This window comes from Myotis myotis, unplaced genomic scaffold, assembly GCF_014108235.1.
Source record: "Myotis myotis isolate mMyoMyo1 unplaced genomic scaffold, mMyoMyo1.p scaffold_m19_p_2, whole genome shotgun sequence".
Taxonomy (NCBI): domain Eukaryota; kingdom Metazoa; phylum Chordata; class Mammalia; order Chiroptera; family Vespertilionidae; genus Myotis; species Myotis myotis.
Genome location: NW_023416324.1, coordinates 22154190 through 22175637, shown reverse-complemented (window position 1 = coordinate 22175637; position 21448 = coordinate 22154190). Strand labels below are relative to the sequence as shown.

General features: G+C 47.0%; 2 protein-coding genes across 3 annotated transcripts in view; both read left to right on the top strand.

The window, feature by feature from the left end:
* Positions 1-2547, top strand: part of CLSPN (claspin) — a 29230-nt gene extending 26683 nt beyond the window's left edge. For both annotated transcript variants that reach the window (XM_036351684.1, XM_036351683.1), the window contains exons 22-25: positions 18-120; positions 679-761; positions 1004-1165; positions 1474-2547. In XM_036351684.1, the coding sequence (XP_036207577.1) occupies positions 18-120; positions 679-761; positions 1004-1165; positions 1474-1584 (459 nt within the window). In that variant the 3' untranslated portion in view covers positions 1585-2547. The remainder of the gene's footprint in view (positions 1-17; positions 121-678; positions 762-1003; positions 1166-1473) is intronic.
* A 12081-nt stretch (positions 2548-14628) lies between these two features.
* CUNH1orf216 (chromosome unknown C1orf216 homolog) lies at positions 14629-20898 on the top strand. The gene is made up of 2 exons (XM_036351992.1): positions 14629-15082; positions 17148-20898. Exon 2 carries the CDS (start codon positions 17153-17155, stop codon positions 17828-17830), a length of 678 nt encoding a protein of 225 aa, XP_036207885.1. The 5' UTR covers positions 14629-15082; positions 17148-17152; the 3' UTR covers positions 17831-20898.
* The last annotated feature ends 550 nt before the right edge of the window (positions 20899-21448 follow it).

The window sequence follows — 21448 nt, the reverse complement described above, 5'->3', positions numbered from 1 at the left end:
TTGATTTTTATCTAAAGGCAGAGCAGGGGAAAATTGCACCTGAAGAGGAAGAAATTGGAGAAGACAGTCAGTTTATGATGCTGGCCAAGAAAGTTACAGCCAAAGCATTGCAGAAAAATGGTGAGCTTCTGGTCCTCAGGGTCTAGTCCCCTGGAGCTGACTCCAACCTCAGCGGCTGTTGTAGCCTAGTCATGGGCCTGTGTCTCATATTGTCTTAAAGAAGCGGGGAGAGACAGTGTTCTTGGATCTTTGTCTGTTGGGCTGTGCATGTTGTACTTATGCGTGTCGGTAGCTGGTTTTGCTTTATGTTCTAAGATAGTTCATAGGAATGAATTCTGGGTTTTTTATTTAGTTGCCCAGCATTAAATACCTAAGTGTTTGAGCTGGAATTTGAAGCCAGATATATCTAACTCCAGAGCTGAAGCTCTTAAACATACTCCACACTTTACCATTCTTGCTTTTTCTTATTACTGTTAGTGATTAGTCAGTAAGTTCAGCTTGGTTGGCTGTCTTCTTGTAGCCACTTGATATGGTTTCAAGTCACCATTATAAAGTAATCAGAGTTCCTGTGGCTTTAGTTTATTGGTTTAGTTAAAGGCCTCTTAGCTTGTTTAGATTTAAAAGTAATTCTCCTGAATTTTGCCCAGAACAAGCCTCTCTGTCTTTTTTTCTTTTCAGCCAGTCGCACTGTGCTTATACAAGAATCAACACCTTTACTCAGAAATCCTTTTGAAGCCATCAGACCGGGAAGTGCCCACCAGGTTGGTAGGGGACATTGTTAGCCTGACGTCATGATCTACAGTGTTATAAAGGCCCAGGTCAAGCTAGGGGAATACTCTCATTGGGGGAGGGAGGTGGCTGCAGGAAATAGAAGTCCATGGCAAAGGACCCTGCTATTTCTCTTCTACCGAGCGGGGTAGGAATATGTCCTCAGGGAGACAGTGACTTCTCATTCTTTCTTTGGCACTTGGATTTTGATACCAAATGACTCTTCTTTCCTCAGCCAAAGACAGGCTCACTGCTAAACCAGCCCAAAGCTGTACTTCAGAAACTGGCTGCCCTCTCTGACCTCAACCCCAGTGCTCCCCGAAATTCAAGAAACTTTGTCTTCCATACAGTTTCTCCTGTCAAGGCTGAGGCAGCAAAGGAATCATCCAAGCCTCAGGTAGGGAATTTGAGACCTGATTTGATAGCTTCGCAAAGCAGAATTTATTTATTTGTTAATTTTAAAAAGTACGTATTTCCGGCATGAAGTCTTATGCTGCGGTGTTAATCTTGCACTCCTCAGTAAGGTACAAGGGGATTGCAATCAGTTTTCAGATTTGCATTTCTGGAAAGTTTGTTTGTTTCTTTTTTTTTCTGTCGTTAATTGTTTATGATTTAACTCTGAGTTAAATTAGCTAAAGAGCTGATTGAAGGTAAGCACTGCCATGAGGGTTTTGAGCTGGCCGTGACTCTCTCTCTGCTCTCCAGGTGAGGAGAAAGGGCCCATCCGTAACGAGAACGCCTTCACCTAAGCGCCTCAAAACAAGTGATAGCACTTCAGGATCGAAGCAGAGCATCTTCACATACTTGGAAAGCTAACACCAGGGGGGTGCCAGTGCCTACTTTGAGACTGCTTTGAGAAGTTCTGGCATTGAAAGTTGGAATCGATGCTCATGTGGCTGGGTCTTACCTTCCTTCAGAATCGATGCATTAAGATTGCCGACAGAGACTTCAGTTCTTTCCACTGCATGGCTCTGGACAACTCTTTCCTGTCTCAGTATTATTTCCTGGGTTGGCCACTAATCTTAATTCTGCAAGGTTTACAACATTGACTCATGGGATACTTGGGTGAAGACTTAATTTCTTCATTAAATATTTGCCATTTTATCCTAGCAGCTTCCTGGGTTGATACCTTTGTGAAAGGAGGGCTTGAGGAAGAGGAGGAGGAGGGAAAAGTGTGGCATTACAGAAACGTACAGAAAGCAGTGACTGTCAGTACCAGCATGACTCCTTCATGCCACTCAGATCTGTACCATGGTGACCAGGACCCAGTGAAAGAGCTACTTCTTAGAGGACCTACGCACCTCTGGGCTGTCCATTAGTCTTGCCCTTTTCATTTTCCTGTTTCCTCTTCCCAAGACAGCCCCAAGTGTCCAGCAAACCTTTGCTTCATTTATGATGTGGACTCACACAGGTACTCAAGTCAGAAAGATGTTGGCCCCAATTTTCTGGTATATGAGAATGAAGATGCAACATGAGATATCCCATGGGACAGGGAGCTCTCTCCTGGGACTAAATTCTCAATTTGAAACACTTGTTCAAGGACATCCCTTCTCATCCTGACAAAAAGAAGTATAACCAGAGGCAATTTAATACTTCATTACCTATTTTGAGAGAAGACCATCATGGAGTTTAATCAAAATATTGTTAAGAGAGACCTGGCTTGTGTGGCTCAGTTGTGGAGCGTCATCCTGTGCACCAAAAGGCTGGGGGTTTGATTACCGGTCAGAGCACATACCTGGGTTTCAGGTTCAATCTCCGCTCAGGGTGCATGTGGAAGGCAACCAATCAATCTCTCTCTCTCCTCGCCCTTCCTCCCTCTCTAAAATCAATAAGCATGTTGGGTGAGGATTTTATACACACACACACACACACACACACTCTCTCTCTCTCTCTCTCTCTCTCTCTCTCTCTCTCTCTCTCTCTCTCTCTCTCTCTCGGCCCGGTGCACGGATTTGTGCACTGGTGGGGTCCCTCAGCCTGGCTTGCACCCTCTTGCAATCCGTGATCCCTCAGGGGATGTCGGACTGCCCGGTTCAGCCCGATCCCCTGCAGGCCAGGCTGAGGGACCCCATCGGTGCATGAATACGTGCACCGGGCCTCTAGTATGCATATAAGATCTTTGGTTAATCTCTTTCCACCCTCCCCCCTTCTCTGTGAGATTCATCAGTCTGTTCCATGTTTCCATGCCCGTGCATTGAGCGTCTGCCCCCTGGTGGTCATTGCGTGTCATAGCTACCAGTCGGACAGTCACTTAGGCTTTTATATATATTACTAGAGGCCTGTTGCAGGAAGATCCCTGCAAGAATAGGGCTTGCTGTGGCCGGAGTGAAGCAGAGAAGGGAGCGAAACCCTCTGAGGCAGGCTTCACTCCCGCCTTCGCCGCCCTGCTTGCTTCCCTCTTGTCTCCACTGCCCCGCTTGCTTCTCCACAGCTTCACTCCCTTCTGCAGCACTTGGCTTCCTTCTACGTTGTCTTCAGTGTTCGCTCCATGTGCCTGTGTATGCAAATTAACCGCCATCTTTGTTGGGTTAATTTGCATACTCGTCTGATTGGCTGGTGGGCATAGCAGAGTGACACCAACTTGCATGTTTCTCTTTTATTAGTGTAGATATAAGAATTGCCATCATTCTCCTGAGTTTCCCTAAACTACCATGAGGCACTCAGATTTTACGCATTTTTTTCCCCCCTCAGAACTGACTATCACTGCTGCTTTAGGAAAAACATTCCCTGTGAATAATGTGGTTTCACAATCCGGAGTTGAACTTGGGAAGTTGGATGAATTGTGCCAATTTTTTATTGACAGGTGGGGAACACCAATTTAATTGATGAAATTAGGGAATAGGTTTTCTCCAGTTGTTTCTAATGCACAAGATGCTGACTTTGACAGATTTCATGTTTGTATATTTGTAATCTTGTAATGAGGAAGATGTATGTAAAGAGGTTTTAATATGTATGTAGTTTTGCAATAAATTTCAATGCCTGGAGGGCAGGATTTCCTTCCTGTCCAGATTGAATGCTCCTTCTTAGGTCATTGCCTGTCTAATGTTGAGAGCATGTTGTTCTCAGGCTGTCTCCGACAGCCCTCTGGGTCTGGAGTGAGCTGCTGCACTTGTCCCCTCACTGCTTCTCAACTCCAGTGAATGGATCAAATTTACTTGCCAAGTGTTTTGGATTCAGTGTGCAGATCAGGAGAGTTTATATAAATGATAACTATCTTGCCCTAGCCTGTTTGGCTCAGTGGCTAGAGCGTCGGCCTGCAGATCGAAGGATCCTGGGTTCAATTCTGGTATTACATCAGTTGCAGGCTCCTCCCCCATCCCAGCCCTGGTCAGGGCCCGTGCAGGAGGCAACCAGTCGATGTGTTTCTCTCACATTGGTGTTTCTCTCTGTCTTTCCCTTTCTATTCTACTCTCTAAACCAGTGATGGCGAACCTTTTGAGCTCGGCGTGTCAGCATTTTGAAAAGCCCTAACTTAACTCTGGTGCTATGTCACATATACAAATTTTTTGATATTTGCAACCATAGTAAAACAAAGGTTTATATTTTTGATATTTATTTTATATATTTAAATGCCATTTAACAAAGAAAAATCAACCAAAAAAATGAGTTTGCGTGTCACCTCTGACACACGTGTCATAGGTTCGCCATCACTGCTCTAAACAATGGGAAAATATCCTCTGGTATGGATTAAAAACAAAACAAAAATGGTAACTGTCTTTACAGCCCTTTGATTGGCAGCCACAGGTCCAAGCTGAGAGATATTGCCCCACCCTTTGAGAGCCTCCATTTATACCTATGAAGGGAGGATAGTAATGCATGCTCGTCTCGGGGTTACCGTGAAGCTTATGTTGGAAAATGTATGTGACTGCATTGTGTCAAGTGTTACTCTACAAGCATAAGAAATGGCCCGTGTCACAACTGCAGCATGTTTTGCGGACCAGTTCTTAAAGGCCCGTTGTCTCAAGAGTCTCAGACTTAACATCTTTTAAAATGTTACAGTTTTCCTACAAACCTGTGCTTCCTCCCGTTTCCCATTTCAGTAAAAGCCACCTCCACACACCCCGTCACTCAGGCTGAAAATCTGAAGGCCATTCTTTTTTTAAGTTATAAAATTTTTATTTCATTTTATTCCTTCAAATCTGAGTTGGAAGAATTTTCTTTTGTTGGTGGTGGTGTATAATATTGAGTTAGTTTCAGGTGTATACTGGCATTTGGTATTTGTATATATTGTGGACTGATCGCCACAAGTCTAGTTAACATCTGTCACCATACACAGTTACCAAATACTTTTTCTTGTGATGAGAACTTTGAAGATCTATCCCACGCCCTAGCTGGTTTGGCTCAGTGGATAGAGCGTCAGCCTGTGAACCGAAGGATCCAGGGATCAATTCCAGTCAAGAGTACATGCCCAGGTTGTGGGCTTGATCCCTAGTAGGGGGTGTGCAGGAGGCAGCCAATCAGTAATTCTCTCTCATCATTGATGTTTCTATCTCTCCTCTGAAATCAATAAAAGTATATTTTTAAAAAATAAAAAAGATCTATCCCTTAGTAACTTTGAAATCTGCCGTATAGTGGTAGTAACAATAATCACTACGCTGTGCATTATATCCCCATCACTTTATTTTATAACTGAAAGGGATTCTTGACACCTCCTTCCTTAGTCCCATAATCAAACAATCTCTAAGTCCTATTATTTCTACTTTCAAATTACATCCTAAATCAGCTCACTTCTCCCAGCACTGTAGCCAATGCCTTTTTCCAAGATTTGATAACTTCTTGCCAGGGTACTACAGTGTGGTCTCCTGATCTCCCCATTCCTATTTGTTTCCCTCTGTCCAGTCTGTGCACAGCAGCAAGAGGGTCATCTTTGTATAAACATAAATTAGAGGATGCCACTTCTCCACTAAAGCCTTCCAATGCCTTCCATTATACTCAAGTTCAAACTCATGACCTACAAGGCCCTCTGTGGTACAGCTCTGCCTTTCAACCTCCTATCCACTCTTGCCATTCACATTACACTTGGTTCAGAGCCTTCCACAATGTCCTTCGTATCCCCGGAATGTCCTTCCCTCCACCAACCTTTGTCTGGCTAATGTATAATTCTCCAGTTGTTAGCTTAGATGTAAAGATGACTTCTATGACCACCCTTTTCTTAATTAGGCTACCCATGTTAGTTTTTTTTTTCTTTTTTTAATTTATTTTTATTTTTTTGGTGGCAGTGATGGGATATCCATGTTAGTTTCCCATCCCTTTTATTAAAATCACCATTTGCCACCTTAATGTATGTTTAGGTCTGTCCTCCCCAGACTTAATTCTGTGAAAGCAGAGACCATATCTGCTTTGTCGGAAATGTATGCTTTGGGTAGTGTCGTGCCTGGCACATACCCAAGTAAGTACTTATTCAGCACTGGGTGACCTGAAGCCCGGAAGAGCTACTGGTGAAAAGCTTGGCGATGAATGGCCTAAAAGCTGTATAATGTGGGATAGAATCTAGGTGGTTGCTATGTGAGACCTTAAGTCTTTGCTCTGTAACTTACAAGTGACATGAGCTTGCATAAGTCATTCTTTCTACTTTTCCCCTCCACTGGAAAATGAAGCTACCGGGAAATGGCTTGGTTCAGCTCCAGGGTTATAGTTAGGATCAAAGGGACAAATTAATGTGAAATGACTGAGGCTGAGCTAATGCTGGCTAGCCCACTGCCGAGGAAGGCTTGGTGCTGATGGCCTCTTACGGTCTGGCTCATTGGGAAAGAGAGGCCAGGCTTTACCAGTCTCCACAACTGCCAGCCCATGGGCCTATCATAGGACCAGTGATGGCTAGCTGTGTCAGGATGGAGGTCAGCTGTGTGCCTGGACTCTCATAGTGAGCTAGGGAAGTAGGCATGGCTTTGTATTTGGCCAATGTCACCTTGGATTTTTACCTTTTGAAACCCAGGTGCCAGATCTCTGTCCCTAGAAGTTGTATTGTCTTGGTCTATATTATCCACATCCTTTCCATTCCCTTTCTGTCCTCTCTTCTTTCACCTTAAAGGTTTTTCATTTTCAGTTTATTGATCTAGGTTTTCCCTGTGGTGGGATACCTAATGGGGAAGGGGGGTTTGAAGTAGCTACAGCCTAAGGGTGATTGGCAGAAACTATGGGACTGGATGCCTGGGTTCTTTCCCTTTGTTTTAGAAGGAACCACAGTCTCATATTCTTGATGGCCGGTGGGCTGGAGGTGGGGGTGAAGAGGCAGCTCCCAGCTCCAGGCTGGAGAATCACTAAGGGGTGGGAAGTGCTGGGACAGGGTTGGTTGGGAGTGAGTCGTGATGTAGGCTTTTTATCCCCCGTCTCTTTCTCAGAGGCTGAGGGAAAGGAAAAAGCTGAGGGCTCACCCCTCTCTTTATTTGTCTTGTCTAATTTAACTTACGTTATTTATCAAATAGACAGGTTATTTGGAAAACCAGATGGACCCAGGCAAAAATCATCTGGGTTTTCCAGATGTGAAAAATTAGGTTCTGGGGGCCCAGGAGGAAAGGCGTGCGTGTGTGTGTGTGTGTGTGTGTGTGTGTGTGTGTGTGTGTGGTGTTGAGGGTACTTTATGTCTCTGTAGTCAGACTTAGAAAGAAATTGCTCCATGACATCCAAGCTTTCCCCCTCCTTTTTCCTTCAAGTTCTTTATGACTGGAATCTAAATGAGAAAACTACAATCTTTATGTTGGTGGCTGGGAGTGCTGAAAGGTTTAATTGGCCAAGGATGGGAATATGTCAGGGCTATAATAGAGCAGCAGCTGACAGCTTTCTCTCTCTCTCCCGCTCTCGCCTCCAGCAGAACCAGTGGGTTAGCAAAAGGCACAGAAATCTCCACCTCTTGTTCCTTCGGTGTCATCCCCAAATGATCACAGCAGTTGTGGAAGTTAGACATTAGGGGAAGAACTTTCCATTTCATAACTTTCTAATGATGAGATGGCCAAGGAACACTGAGGAATAAGGTTGTCTCTCCCTTAAATATCCAGGGAAGGAGCTAGCTGTGTATTACAACCAGGAATGGTTTTGTTTGTTTGTTTGTTTGTTTTAATCCTCACCCGAGGATATTTTTCCATTGATTTTTAGAGAGAGTGGAAGAGAGAGGGAAAGACAAAGAGAAATATCGATGTGAGAGAAACACATCAATTGCCTCCTGCACATGCCCTGACCAGGGCCCTGGCTGGGGAGGAACCTGCAACCGAGGTATGTGCCCTCGACCAGAATCGAATCTGGGACCCTTCGGTCTGCAGGCTGACACTATAGAGCCAAACCAGCTAGAGCACAACCAGGAATGTTTAAAGCCTTGGGTTCTGTTCCCTCTGGGTAGCAACATTAGTAAGGAATTGAAGCAGGAGGCCATGGAGTCATGACTCTTGACAGCAATAGAAGAAGTGTTCTGGCTGAGAGAGAGAGAGCGCGCCATCTCTCTACATACACACATGCACACACAGAACAGAGCCAAGACCCTTTCTGGCCCGAGGAATCTGGCAGTGGCAACAGCACTTGTCCCTTTGTGAGTGACATTTTTTTTAAGTGTCATTGGACTGTGAAAGCCACTTAACTTGATCTCATCTGAATAATCTGAGTTAATACTAGCTCCACAGTGGTGAGGATTAAGTAAAAAAGAATTGTAAAGTGTCTGCCTCCCGGCCTCGCACATAGTAAACCTCAATGAGTGCTTGTTGAATGAATGAATCCATGAATCTCAGCATTAGGGCTCCTGTGACCATTTCCAAAGGTCAGTGTGTAACAGCTTGAATAACTGAGACTTATGTGCTGTCCCATTGAGCCTGGAGCCTGAGACATGATCCTACTCTGCCATTCACTTACCACATGTTGAGTGAGTATCTGTGGTGTGTGGGATAGACCCCGAGATGTGCCACCCCACCCCACTTTGATGAAAGCCTTGTTGGCCCAGCTACTAGGAACACTGCCTTCAGCAGCCAGCCCCTTTGGGGATTGCCTCAGCTGCAGAGAACGCCTTGTCCAAGATCATGCCCCTTTTCAGCACAGCCTACATCCAATGACAACAGGGGTATTAACGCCTGGCCATCTCAGCTCATTTCCAGACAATTCTGATGGGACATTCTATTTTCAGAGCTCCCCTAGAAATAGGCTGAGGGCATGGCAATTCAGCTTCTGTCCCCTCCCACAGAGGTTGATCCAAAGGCCACTTCTTTAAAAAAACAAACACCAAAACAACTTTTTTAAAATGGATTTCAGAGAAGAAAGGAGAGAGGAGGAGATATAGAAACATCAATGATGAGAGAGAATCATTGATCAGCTGCCTCCTGCACACCCCACACGGGATCCAGCCTGCAACCTGGGCATGTGCCCTGACTGGGAATTGAACCATGACCTCTTGGTTCATAGGTCGATGCTCAACCACGCTGACAGGGCCAAAGGCTACTTCTTAATAAACATCCTTCATGCTAAACTGTCTGAGTCTGCTTCCTGAATCCAGCCTGCGAATGTGCTAGTCCTGGTGGCGGAGGCTTTAGGACAGGAAAGGACAGAGACCCCTCTGCAGTTTCCAGTGTTTCCAGCATAGGCAGTGTTGGTGCTGTCTTTTTCTGTCCACCAGAGGGCAGCAGCATCAAAGCAACCTGCCCTCCGAGTGTGGGCTGGGCCTTTTCCTGTCCCCTCTGATTTCCCACCACCAGTATCAGTATTAGGCAGGCTCACCTCCCTTAGTATGTCCACCTTCCTGCCTAAGGGAAGAAAACTTTCTGAAACTGTCTAGGCCTTAGTTTTGTCAGTCTCAACCTCCCTCCCCTCCTCCCCCAGCACCGAAGGCCAATCTGTCTTCCTCCTGCAACCCCTCCCCCCTCCTCAGCTGGGCAAACTCCTTGCCCAGAATCCCCAGCCCACCACACTTACCACCCACAGTAGATTTGTTTTCTGTGTGACAAGGTAATTATGAGCTTGGGGCCAGAAGGCCCAGGGGCCAGTCTGAAGATGGTCACTTCAATCTGGTTCTCCCTGTTCTACTAACATTATTGATTTTTAGTTTTATTTATTATGGTGATTTTTTTGTGTGTGATCTGGCCCTGGTGACATGAGGTATGGAGGCGAGAGAGAAAAACACATTTATTCTCGTCACAATTTAGCTTCTTGAAACCACCTACCCACCCAACATTTTTTCCCCCAATCTATAGATTTTAGTACCATTGTTTACCTGTCTTCATTCTCTCCCCTAGTCCCAACGTTCTCCCAAAAATTCTCCCAGGAAATGGAGCCAGGTGTGGCTGGAGGATGGGAGCTGGGGAGACGTGTGGGGACAGCAAACTTGGCACCTTTTGTTAGCGTCCATTAACTCATCCAGCATTCCAGGTACCTGTCAGTTATTTCTAGGCTAAGCTCCCCAACTCCCTGCTTCTTTCTCATTCCTTCCCCCAGGCCTGAGACAGGCCAAGCTCTGTGTTTTTTTTCTTCTTCTATATCAGTTTCTCTTGCTATGAAATGGGTGAGAGAAAAACCCGATCAGGAAGCTTTCAGAGAGTGGGATTGTGACTGGATGGACCCAATTCAAAGTTTGCCTGCCTGACCTTCAGGCTACTAAAGGCCTTCCATAATGTACTCTATTTCCTTATGGGAACTGCAGGCTTTAGGCAACAAATTACAAGTATGAGGGTGCGCTCTTAGACAGAATGATTGCCATGGGAATCAGCAGAGGCCGAAGGCGATTTGTGGGGCCACATTCCCTGGCCTGTGTTCTCTGTGTGTGCCAGGAGAATGAATAAATCATTGTTCAGGGGCGGGATGCAGCTGCCGGGCTCCTCCCCTCGGCACATGCCCCGACTCCTGCTCCTCCATTGAGGGCTGCTGGAGCAGAGCGGTTTATACACCCAGCTCCCCAAATCCTATTGAGGCCTCCCCCTCTGCACGAGCCACCGGCTCCAAGCCCATTCAGGCTAACCCTTTGTGCTAGAGGTTAAGTGGTTACATGTGGGGGGCACCCAGAAAGGACCTGTCAGGCCCTGAAAGGCTGTGCTGATACTGAGCCCTCCTACTGATGAATGGGGTGGGTGGAGGAGAGGTGGGCGGCCTGAGGATGGGGTGGGGGAGAGGGCATGGGGATTATGGAGCCCACAGAGGCAGCTGCTAGGAAGGGGGTGGAACAGGCACCCCTTCTCTCATTCTTCCTTCAGATCAGATTTTCTATGTAGCTCACTCCCATTGCTGTGTGCTCTGGGGTGTTCAAACAGCCTTAGGACTTTGGATTTGACTTTTCTGGACTCCTGGTGGAAGAGAAGTTTGGGAGAGAACGTTTACCACTTAGGTGCCTTGGGGAAAAGGGTCTATTTCATTCTTCCAACAGCTCCAAAACACCCATCAGTTTGCCCCTTTTCCCTCCAGGAGTGGAGGGAAAGGTTGGGGCGGGATTCATCTCCCAAGTTCATGTGGTGCAGTGGACTTGAAACTGTTCCACTGAACTTTAAAAGCTTCCTGGGACATCCCCTCCCTGAGGAGCTGTTTAGGGTGGGGGTGTTCAGGGGAGAAAGGAGACCTCAAATTGGGTGTATTGCAAATATTTTGCACGAAAATAAAAGATTCCAAGCCTTCAAAAAAAAAATTTTTAGCTTCAGATTTGATGTACGTCCCCCCTCATTTTATAGCTGAGAAAACAGCCATATGGGGGGTGGGGAGTGGACCTGTCTTACCTAACATGGTCACAGAAATTTCTTGATAGACTAGAGTGGCACTTTACCTTTAAGAGGCTGAGGAGAAAATGGATGAACAAAACAACTAGGTCACCAGCTTTGTAGGCCTTTCCTTCCCGAGATGAGCTAATTCTGGGGAATGATTTTCCTTCTAATATGCCTTCAGGGCTCTCTGATACATCAAAGGTTCTCCAAGGCTGTGTGCCTGGTCTTGGGATCCCAACTAACAATGTTCGTATTATAACGTTATTTAATAACGTTCAAGGCATAGTATCTTTATTTAACCTAAAAAGGTTAAAATGGTTTGATTTGCCTAAGTTCCCAAAGCCATGTGAGGAGGTTGACAGATGATATGAGCTCAGGAAGAAAATAAAGCAGGTGGCTGGTACCCCAGCACTGGGAGCCTGGGCTTTGTTCTGATGAGGAACCTCTGGGGGATCCCTGTTATTTCCCTGCTGCCCCCCGGAAGAAGCCCCAGCTCCAAGGGATAGCCGTCAAGACCTTTCATCCCTTAGCTTACTTTATCCTCCAGCTTCATCTCCTACCTCTATTGCCCGACATGTACCAGTCACACTGGCCTTCCCTGTGTTGTCTCAACACACTCAACACACATACCACAGATGGTCTCCTTGGTCTTTTCCTGCTTTCTCTCGGTGAGCGTCTATTCATCCTTCAAAGCCTGGCTCTGCACATACAATATAGACTCTAACTCAACAGTCAATCCAGAATTTGTTGTCTTTTGTAGCCAGAACACATATGAAGGGGTAGAAGTAGGTGTGGTGCCTTATGTGATTGTACCTAATGACTTTCTCTCTGACATTCTAGGTTCTGCATGGTCAGGAGGCTTTAGCATCTTGGGAGGAATGTTTCTAACCAGGGAACACAAAGATGATTCCACTACATTCCAAGCTCCTCATAATACTAGAGAAATAGAAGAAAGGAGGTTACCATATAGGTTGGACTGATGATGGCCACCAGGGGAAATAGAGTTGCTACTATTTAATGAGGACTGAGAGGTGCATGAGTGGGGCCCAGAGATGTTCTAGTAATCACGGTTCTTTTGATTACGAGCGGAAGAAATCCCACTCAAGTTAGGCTTGGCGAAATAAGGGCCTTATTGGAAGGTATACAAAGGCCTCAGGAAACGGACTGGATCATCACCAGGACAGTCTTTTGTCTCTGCTTCTGTGTGTCAGCATCATTTTCTCCTATTACACACTGACTTGTACTTGCCAGGAAATGTGATTGCTGCAGCCCTAGGCTCACATCTCCCTGCTTTGTCTCCCTTTCATTTTATGTCAGCAAGTCCCCAAGAAAGACTGACTCACCTGGAGGGCGCAGTCCTACCCTGGGACTCATCAGACTGCTGTTTAATCCACGTGGTTAGGGCTGGGAGAGACAGAGCCAAAGGAGAAGTGGGGAGGAGCTGTTCTGGGCCCACCAAACAATCAGGTGACTATGGCTGTATAGCTTGGGGAGAGCTGCATAATCCCAACCATCGAAGCCCAGAGCCTTCAGGAGTGAAGATTTGGGTCACCTCACAAGGAAGAAAACTCTGTGGCTGAAGGCAAGGGGAGCTTGCACTGGGTAAAGGAAAAGGGAAACTCAGTTCAGACCTGAGGTCTCCACCTGAATATTCTAAGCTGGGGGAGTATCCAAAGTTTCAGTTACTTTTGCCTTCTCCTTTTTATTTCCTTTTTCCTCTTAAAAATAGAAAATGTCATAATATAAAATGGTTTTTCTCCCCTCTTCCATCTCCTTTATTTTTGTATATAGGATTGGTTGGAGTGATTTAATTTGCATTTAATCTTGAGGTAGCAGAATGGTGAGTTTGAATCAAGTTGAAACTGGAAGAGGATGTCCCAGCAGAGATCACAGAGTTGAATTCTTTCTCATTAAAAAAAAAAAAGCAATAGAAAGGGATGAAGGAAAGCAAGGTATTTTATTTATTTGTTAAATTATATTTTTATTGATTTCAGAGAGGCAGGGAGAGGGAGTGAGAGATAGAAACATCAATGATGAGAGAGAATCATTGATTGGCTGCCTCCTGCATGCCCCACACGGATGGAGCCGGCAACCTGGGCAGGTGCTCTGACAGGTAATCAAACCGTGACTTCCTGGTTCATAGGTCGACACTCAGCCATTGAGCCACTCAGGCCAGGCAAGACAAGGTATTTTATTTATTTATTTATTTATTTGTTATATTTTTAATAGCCTTGTTGAAACAGGGCCACTAAGAATTTTGGTTACCTCCCAAAAAATTAGGAGAGAGAGAGAGATGGGACAAGATATTTTAACTGTATTATTCAACAATGAGCCCAGCCGGTGTGGCTCAGTGGTTGAGTATCAATCTATGAACCAAGAGGTCATAGGTTCAATTCCCGGTCAGGGCACATGCCCAGGTTGCAGGCTTGATCCCCAGTGGGGGGTGTGCAGGAGGCAGCCAATCGTGATTCTCTCATCATTGATGTTTCTATTACTCTCACTTCCTCTCTAAAGTCAATAAAAATATATTAAAAAATCAAACAAAAAAAAACAATGAATCCGTATTAGTTTAGTTTTGAAATGGGGTGAATGGGGTTGGGGGTACATGAGGAAGGTGTAGCCAATTGCATAGCTTGTTCAATAAAACCGGGGTGTGGAAGGGACCCCCCTGGAAGCTCATGTGCCCTGAAGGCTAAATTTGTCCCAGTCTTCTTTCCGGGAACTTAAAATAAGAAACCTTAACTTACTTCACACCAGCCAGTGCTTTTTGGTTTTACGATTGAAGCCAGAAATTCCTCTGTTCTCTTTGATTGCAAACTGAACCACCAAACCCTACCCGGTTCCCCCAAGGAGGAAGGGAGTGAGGGGGTCAGGCTTCAGTAAATACAAACAGGAGAGCTCACTGCACTGGCACCATGCCTGTCCCAGAGCAGGTGTTCTTTCTGCTCTTAAAAACGTACCTTTCATTAAATAAGCACAAAATGAATACATAATTTCCAACGGTGATAAATGCTGTGAAGAAAAGGAACAAAGTGCTCAGGGATAGTACCAGAGAAGGCTGATCTGAGAAGAGGTCTAAAATATGAGAGGGGGAAGGGGATGTTCAGCAGAAGGAACAGTGTGTGCAACAGCCGCATGGCAGGACGGAGCCGCAGGCCCGACTGCAGAGATGGAGCTCAAAGGCTGACGCGGGAAAGACGGATGCTCAGAGCCCGGAGGATGCTGCCTGAAGGATTTACCCCGCAATGGGGACGCCATCAGGGGTTCTAGGCAGGCGGGTGGTGGCATGCCCAGATTTTCATGTTGAGACTGTCACTCTCTCTGCAGAGAGGCGCCCAGTGAGGGCGGTTAGGAACTAACACCGGACCTGCCAGGCCTCGGCCAAGGCTGCGGAAGGCGCAGGCGGGGAGGCGGAGGGCTGCGCTTCTCCGCGGGAAACCGGACCGGCCCACGTGGGCCAGGCCGCCCCGCCCCACGCGCTGACGCCGCCGGGCTCCGCAGTCCACGCCTGGAGCTGGGAGCGCAGCTCAGGAACCCTGCACCCCACGCCCGACCCGCGTGGACGCCCAGGCCACGGGACCCCGAGCCCGGAGGGGCGATTCCCGCCGCGGGGCCAGTGGAACCAGAGCTGGCGGTGCCGGGGCGGGCGCCTCCAGGCCGTGAGTCGGGGGCCCCAGGGGGAGGGTTGGGGCTCAGCCGTAGGGATTGGGGGGCCAGGAGGGAAGTCGCAGCCTACGCTCAGCTGCCTCCTATGGGGAAATTAGGGAAGGATGGTATCTACTCTCTGTCTTGGGGAGTCTCCCTTTCCCGCAAGGCTAGGCAGGGCGGGAGGCCGATCGCCCCCATCCTCACAGAGCGACCTCCCCACCACCCCCCAAACCCCGGCAAGTTGCGGATTAGAGAGAGAAACCCGATTCTGGGGTGTCTGGGTTCCCATTTTACCGTCTCTGAGACCCCCGCGATTCGTAACACCACCAACCAACACATCCCAGCTTCCTTCACGCCCCGCCCAAGTTTAGGAAAAAGGAAACATTTGGGTGGGGAAGATCTCCAGGCGCCTCGCTTAGCGGAGAGTGTGAAGGTTATAAAGGATCTGTCCCTACACCATCCCCCACCCCCACCCCAAGACTTCTGCCCACTACTGGATGTGGGGAGGGTCCCTGTCACTTACCTTATGTCTCACTCTTACTGATACCCGAATTTTCTAATTCTAGTGATAGTGGGCAGGAGAAACCTCTCGTCAATTGAAACCCTAATTTTGGTAGAAGGGGGTTATTGAGGAGGAAAGAATTGTATGTCCTCCCTCCGGGACATCAAGATGGAGCAAGTTAGGGGCAGGGATACAGGATAGTAGGTATGGAGGGACGGAGGCAAAGTCCAAGAGGCTTGTCCATAGGGAGGTGGGGTCCTCCTTGGGCAGAGGAAGGAACTGGACCAGCGGGGCCAGCCCTGAGCAGCCGGCAGGCGCCTCCTGCTGCTCTTCCTGAGCACAGATATCCCACTCAGCCCACCCTCTCCTGCACTCACTCACCCAGCAAGTATGGACTGACACCTGCTAGTGCCAAGCTCCATGCTGGCTCCTGGGAATATGATGGAGGATATATAGAGGAGTTCCCCATCTAGTCTGGGAGCTGGATTTGTAAGCTGCTTTTACAAGAGAGTTTTTAAAAAATTGAATAGACATTTACTGACCACCCATTATGTGTTGGGGACAAGAAACAAACAAACATGAATTAGACAGTGTGTACCCAGGGCAGAGGAAGGCAGTTAACTGTGTGTGTTTGTGTATATTGGGGCAGGGTGGCTTCAGAGATGGGGGAGGGATATTAGAGCTGAGTTTTGAAGTATAAAAAGGAATTTGTGGGTGGAGAAGGAAGGACCTTAGAGGGGAGGGGAGAGGAAGGGTACCGTAGGCCAAGGGGATTGCAGGAGGAGAGTAATGGTGCATTTCTGAGATCTCTGAGCAGTTTGGTGTGGCAGGAGGGGCAGAGTGGCAAGAGGCAAGTCTGGAGGGATGAGCAGGAGCCAGATGAAGCACAGCCTTGTAGGCCATGTAGAAGTTTAGCAGGAGTTTAGGGAGCTGTGATGAATCAAATTTACATTTGTAACTGGAGGCAGAGAGATCAGAGAAAAAGCTGTGGCAGTCAGTAGTTCAGGTAAGAAATGGCCTAAACCAAGTGAAAGTGAGGAGAGTTGCATGTACCTACACACACAGAGGGTTTGGTGTTTTTCTCAGAATTTCGTGGCCAGTGAGATGGGAAAGGAAGCAGAGTGAGGGGTCCAGGATGCTCTCAAGTGTCTGACTAGAATGCCGGATGGAGAGTGGGGCCAGTTTGCCGAGGTCACTGAAGAGGAAGAGCTGTTTGGACACGTAGAATTTGAGGAGCCTGTGGTTGGTTGCAGGGTTGGAAAGCAGCTGGATCTGAGCTGGAGGCAGATCTGAGTCACCAACACATGATGCTCCTTGAAGCTACAGCAGAGGATGAGGTCATCTGGGGAGAAGTGCATCGAATGAGAAGACACCCTGCCTCAGAGGGCTGAGGGTAACGCTGTGCAGGAGACTGAGAAGCAGCAGACAGAAAGGGAGGAGGAAAACCAGGAAGGGAGGTGTTACCAGAGTACAGGGAAAGGGACTGGAGGAGGAGCAGCTTGCTGATTGCCTCCACTCTGTCAGGACACCCACCCTGTCCTGCTCTGACTCATTCTTCTGCTTCCCCTCTGCAGACCAGATGTTCGCCATCCAGCCAGGGGTAGCTGAGGGGGGCCAGTTGCTGGGGGGCCCACCTCCTGGAGTATGTCAGCCTGAGTTTCATCCAGACAGCAACTCCAACTTCATGGCGAGTGCCAAGGACGCCAATGAGAATTGGCATGGGATGCCAGACCGAGTGGAGCCCATCCTGATGAGGAGCTCCTCCGAGTTGCCCTCTGACAACCAGGCCTTCCAGGACCCTGGACTCCCTGAGGGGGAGCTCCGCAGCCCACCAGAGGGAGCAGAGATCCCCAGAGCTGAGCCTGAGAAGATAAGTGGTACCGGCACAATCTGCTCCCCTCTGGAGGACAATGGCTATGCCAGCAGCTCCCTGAGCATTGACAGCCTTAGTAGCAGCCCTGAGCCTTCCTGTGGGACTCCTCACGGCCCTGGGCCTTCAGATCCCCTTCTGCCCTCGGTGGCCCAGGCTGTGCAGAAGCTGCAGGCTCAAGAGCGCTACAAAGAGCAGGAGAAGGAGAAACACCACATGCACTTGGTGATGTACCGCCGCCTGGCCCTGCTCCAGTGGATCCGAGGCCTGCAGCATCAGTTGGTTGACCAGCAGGCCCGCCTTCAGGAGAGCTTCGACACCATCCTAGACAACCGAAAGGAGCTTATCCGCTGTCTCCAACATAAGGCAGCACCGTCCAGGCCCTAGGACTAGGATTAAGAGTGTGCCTCTCTGGGTATATGTATATATTTGCAGGCATGTGTGAGATTGTGTACAAGTATATGATTAGCTGGTATGAGTGCAGGTAAGCATAAGTGAGTATGTATGTGCTAACATGTGCCAGGCATCAGCTTATGTGTGCTGTATATATACACAGCCTAAATTATGTGCAGGCCTGTGTGAATGTGTCCATCTATGTATGTATGGTGTATGTGTAAGAGAGTAATAACATTTTGGTTAGTTTACTTTATTGTAAGAATACAGTGTATAATCCATATAGCATACAAAATAGGTGTTAATTGACTATTTATGTTATCCATAAGGCTTCCGGTCAGCAGCAGACTATTAGTAGTTAAGTTTTTGGAGAGTCAAAAGTTCTACATGGATTTTTGACTGTTTCAGGGATCGACACTCCTAAAACCTTCATTGCTCATGGGTCAACTGTATACACAAAAGAAGTGTGTGCCAATGAGTAGGTTTGAATGTTGAGGCTTGTGGTGGGTGTATATGAGTGAACTCTTGTTTGTGTAGGCCTATAAATAGGGGTGCATGTGTGCTGGTGAGGCCTGGGAAGTGTATGTTAGGAACATGTATTTGCAGGCAGACTCCTGAGCAAGGGTGTACAAATATATATTCAATTGCACATGTGGGGCATCCGTCCACACCCTATGTTACCCATGACCTGCTATAGTTTTTTTTTCTCCACAGGGCCCCACTGCTCCATGGAAAGAGGGTTTCTTGGGGTTTCCCAGGCCACCCCTCCTTCACCTTCCCCTCACTCTTCCTAGATTTTGCTCTGCTAAGGCTGTTGTCCCTGACCATGGATTTGCTGTAGATGGTAGCCGCTTTGGCCTGTCAAGGCTTTTTGGCTGCAATTTTGCCAGAGCAGTTGGTAGAGAATTAGTATCAGGCAGGGGAGCTGGGGGTGGTGATTGACACGATGGCAGGAGTGGGGGTGGCATTAGAGAAGAAGACAGGGACTGTCTTTCTTGAACTCTGCCTCCCAGCATGTGGGAGATGGGGTTGTGGAGATGATCATGGTAGAACCCTGTGAAAAATAGGAGTTGGGGAATTCTTTTTTTTTTTTTTTTTAAATATATTTTATTGATTTTTTACAGAGAGGAAGGGGAGAGAGATAGAGAGTTAGAAACATCAATGAGAGAGAAACATTGATCAGCTGCCTCCTGCACATCTCCTACTGGGGATGTGCCTGCAACCCAGGTACATGCCCTTGACCGGAATTGAACCTGGGACCTTTCAGTCCGCAGGCCGACGCTCTATCCACTGAGCCAAACTGGTCTCGGCGGGAATTCTTAAATGCCAGTTCCAAACAAACCACAAACCAGCTCCTCTCCACTGCAAAGGAGCTGTTACAGACCATACTGATTTAAGCTTCTGATGAAAAGAAATGTGTGCTAATAAGCTTGCAAGGAATGGACAAAGTGTTCCCAGGCTGTTGGGTAAAATCTCGCTTCTGTCTGTGTGCCTCTACTTGCTGTGCCTCTCTGGATTTAGCAGCACTCGATGTTGAATTAGTTTGGTTCTTTTCCCTGAAATCAGACTGCCTGTGCCAGGAGGAGCCACAGTTCTTTCAAGAGTGGGCAGAGGGCAGGGTCAGCCCTCCCCCTGTAAACTCTTAGGATGCTGAGTCATACCCCCTTTCATCACTGAATGGCCCTCTAAATGGGAGTTGACAGGCTCCAGCAGAAGCTCTGTGAGGTGGAGAGCTGGTGAATTCTGGAGAGAGCCAAAGACTAAGGTAGCCAAGCTCTCTGTTTTGCTTCTGGGAGCCAAGAGGTTGCAAGATCCTAATGGGTGAGCAGTGGCATGGAGGTCACTGATCCTACCTCTGGCTCTCAGTCTTCCTATCTGTAAAATGTGGGGGCTCTTTCTATCTCTAGGTGGGTGGGTGGGTGAAAGCAATGGGAAGTGAGGCTGAGACAGCGACCCTGGGGACTTGTGTCTAGCTCTTGCATGTTGAGTCTGAGCCAAGATGAATAAACTGGAGCAGAGAAATGCATTTCTTGAGTTTGTGTGTTTCTATTCTATTCTTGAGTTTGTGCCGTCTGGTGGCCTCTTTTTCACATCATCTGAGCCCCTTTGTGAGCAGGGTTCTGAGCTAGGGGGTAAAGATGGGGGAAGACACGGGAGGAGGAATCCAGCCTGCGACAGTTGACAATCTGATGGTGGGACAGAGAGGTCTCTCCTAAGGGGTTTCTCAAGTTGACAGGGGGGACTTGGCCTATTTGGGTTGTCCTTGTCCTAAAGCACCTTTGGGCCTGAAAATGGGGGTGTTGATTGTGAAAGACACCCCCACACAAAACACACAAACACTCATATTCTCAACCTGCTCTAGAGCCACTGCTTCCCTGAAAGGCAACCTGACTGCAAAAGATTGAGGGTCCTTAGATGGTTCTGACACAGATGTGGTTACAATACATGTGCATGACTTCAGATATTTGTTGATGCCAATCATATTAGATCTTCTATTTTATATTAACTTGTATGATGATTTATTGATGTCTCAAAAATCCACTACTTTTATAAAGAAAGTAAATTAGTTACCTATTGCTGCATAACAAATTACCCTAAAACTTAGTGGCTTAAAGCAATACACATTTGTCATCTCACCACTTCTGTAGGTCAGGAATCTCTCTCAAGGCTGCAGTCAAAGCCAGTCAGTCCAGGGTGCATGGAGCATTCAGTTCTTCAAGGACTGTTGGCTGAAGGTCACCTTCAGTTCCTTGCCATGTGGGCCCTTCTAACATGGTTGCTTAATTCATCAAAGCATGCAAGTTACTAGTAAGAAAGTCAGAGTACTAGCAAGACAGCAGTCAGTTTTCTGCAACCTAATCATAGAAATTCATCCCCTCCATGTTGCCATATCCTGTTGGTTAGAGGTAAGTTTCTCAAAGGGAGGATATTACACAATGGTCTAAGAACCAGGAAGGGGGAGAATCAGAGGGCATCTTAGAGGATGCCTACCATAGAAGGCATATTTTATTGATTAAATCAATCAAATACTGTACTGATTATTTTTAAATTACAAAATAAAAATTATATTCTACTTACAATAATTGAAACATTGTATTTATTTTTATTTTTTTAAATATATTTCTTTATTGATTTCAGAGAGGAAGGAAGAAGGAGAGATGGAAATATCAATGATGAGAATCATTGATCGGCTGCCTCCTGCATGCCCCCTACTGGGGACCAAGCCCGCAACCCAGGCATGTGCCCTTGGCTGGAATCGAACCCGGGACCCTCCCAGTCCGCAGGCTGACGCTCTATCCCTGAGCCAAGTCGGCTAGGGCAATAATTGAAACATTTTAGAGAAAGGTATATATATTTTAAATCCCAGAAAGTATACTTCTCAGAAATAGTGACCCAAGATATTAATAATTCTTATTATCTCTACATTTGATATTTATACAGAAACAGTATTGAACCAGTTTTGACAAATTCCACTTATTAAGAGATCTTGTTCTAGCAAAGAGCTATAGCTAAATTTGAATAACCTTAACCATGGAGATTTCTAACAATGAGACATGAAGCCCTCAGAGCACAAGAGGGGGAATTTTCAGGAAGGACCCCTTCCCAAACGTG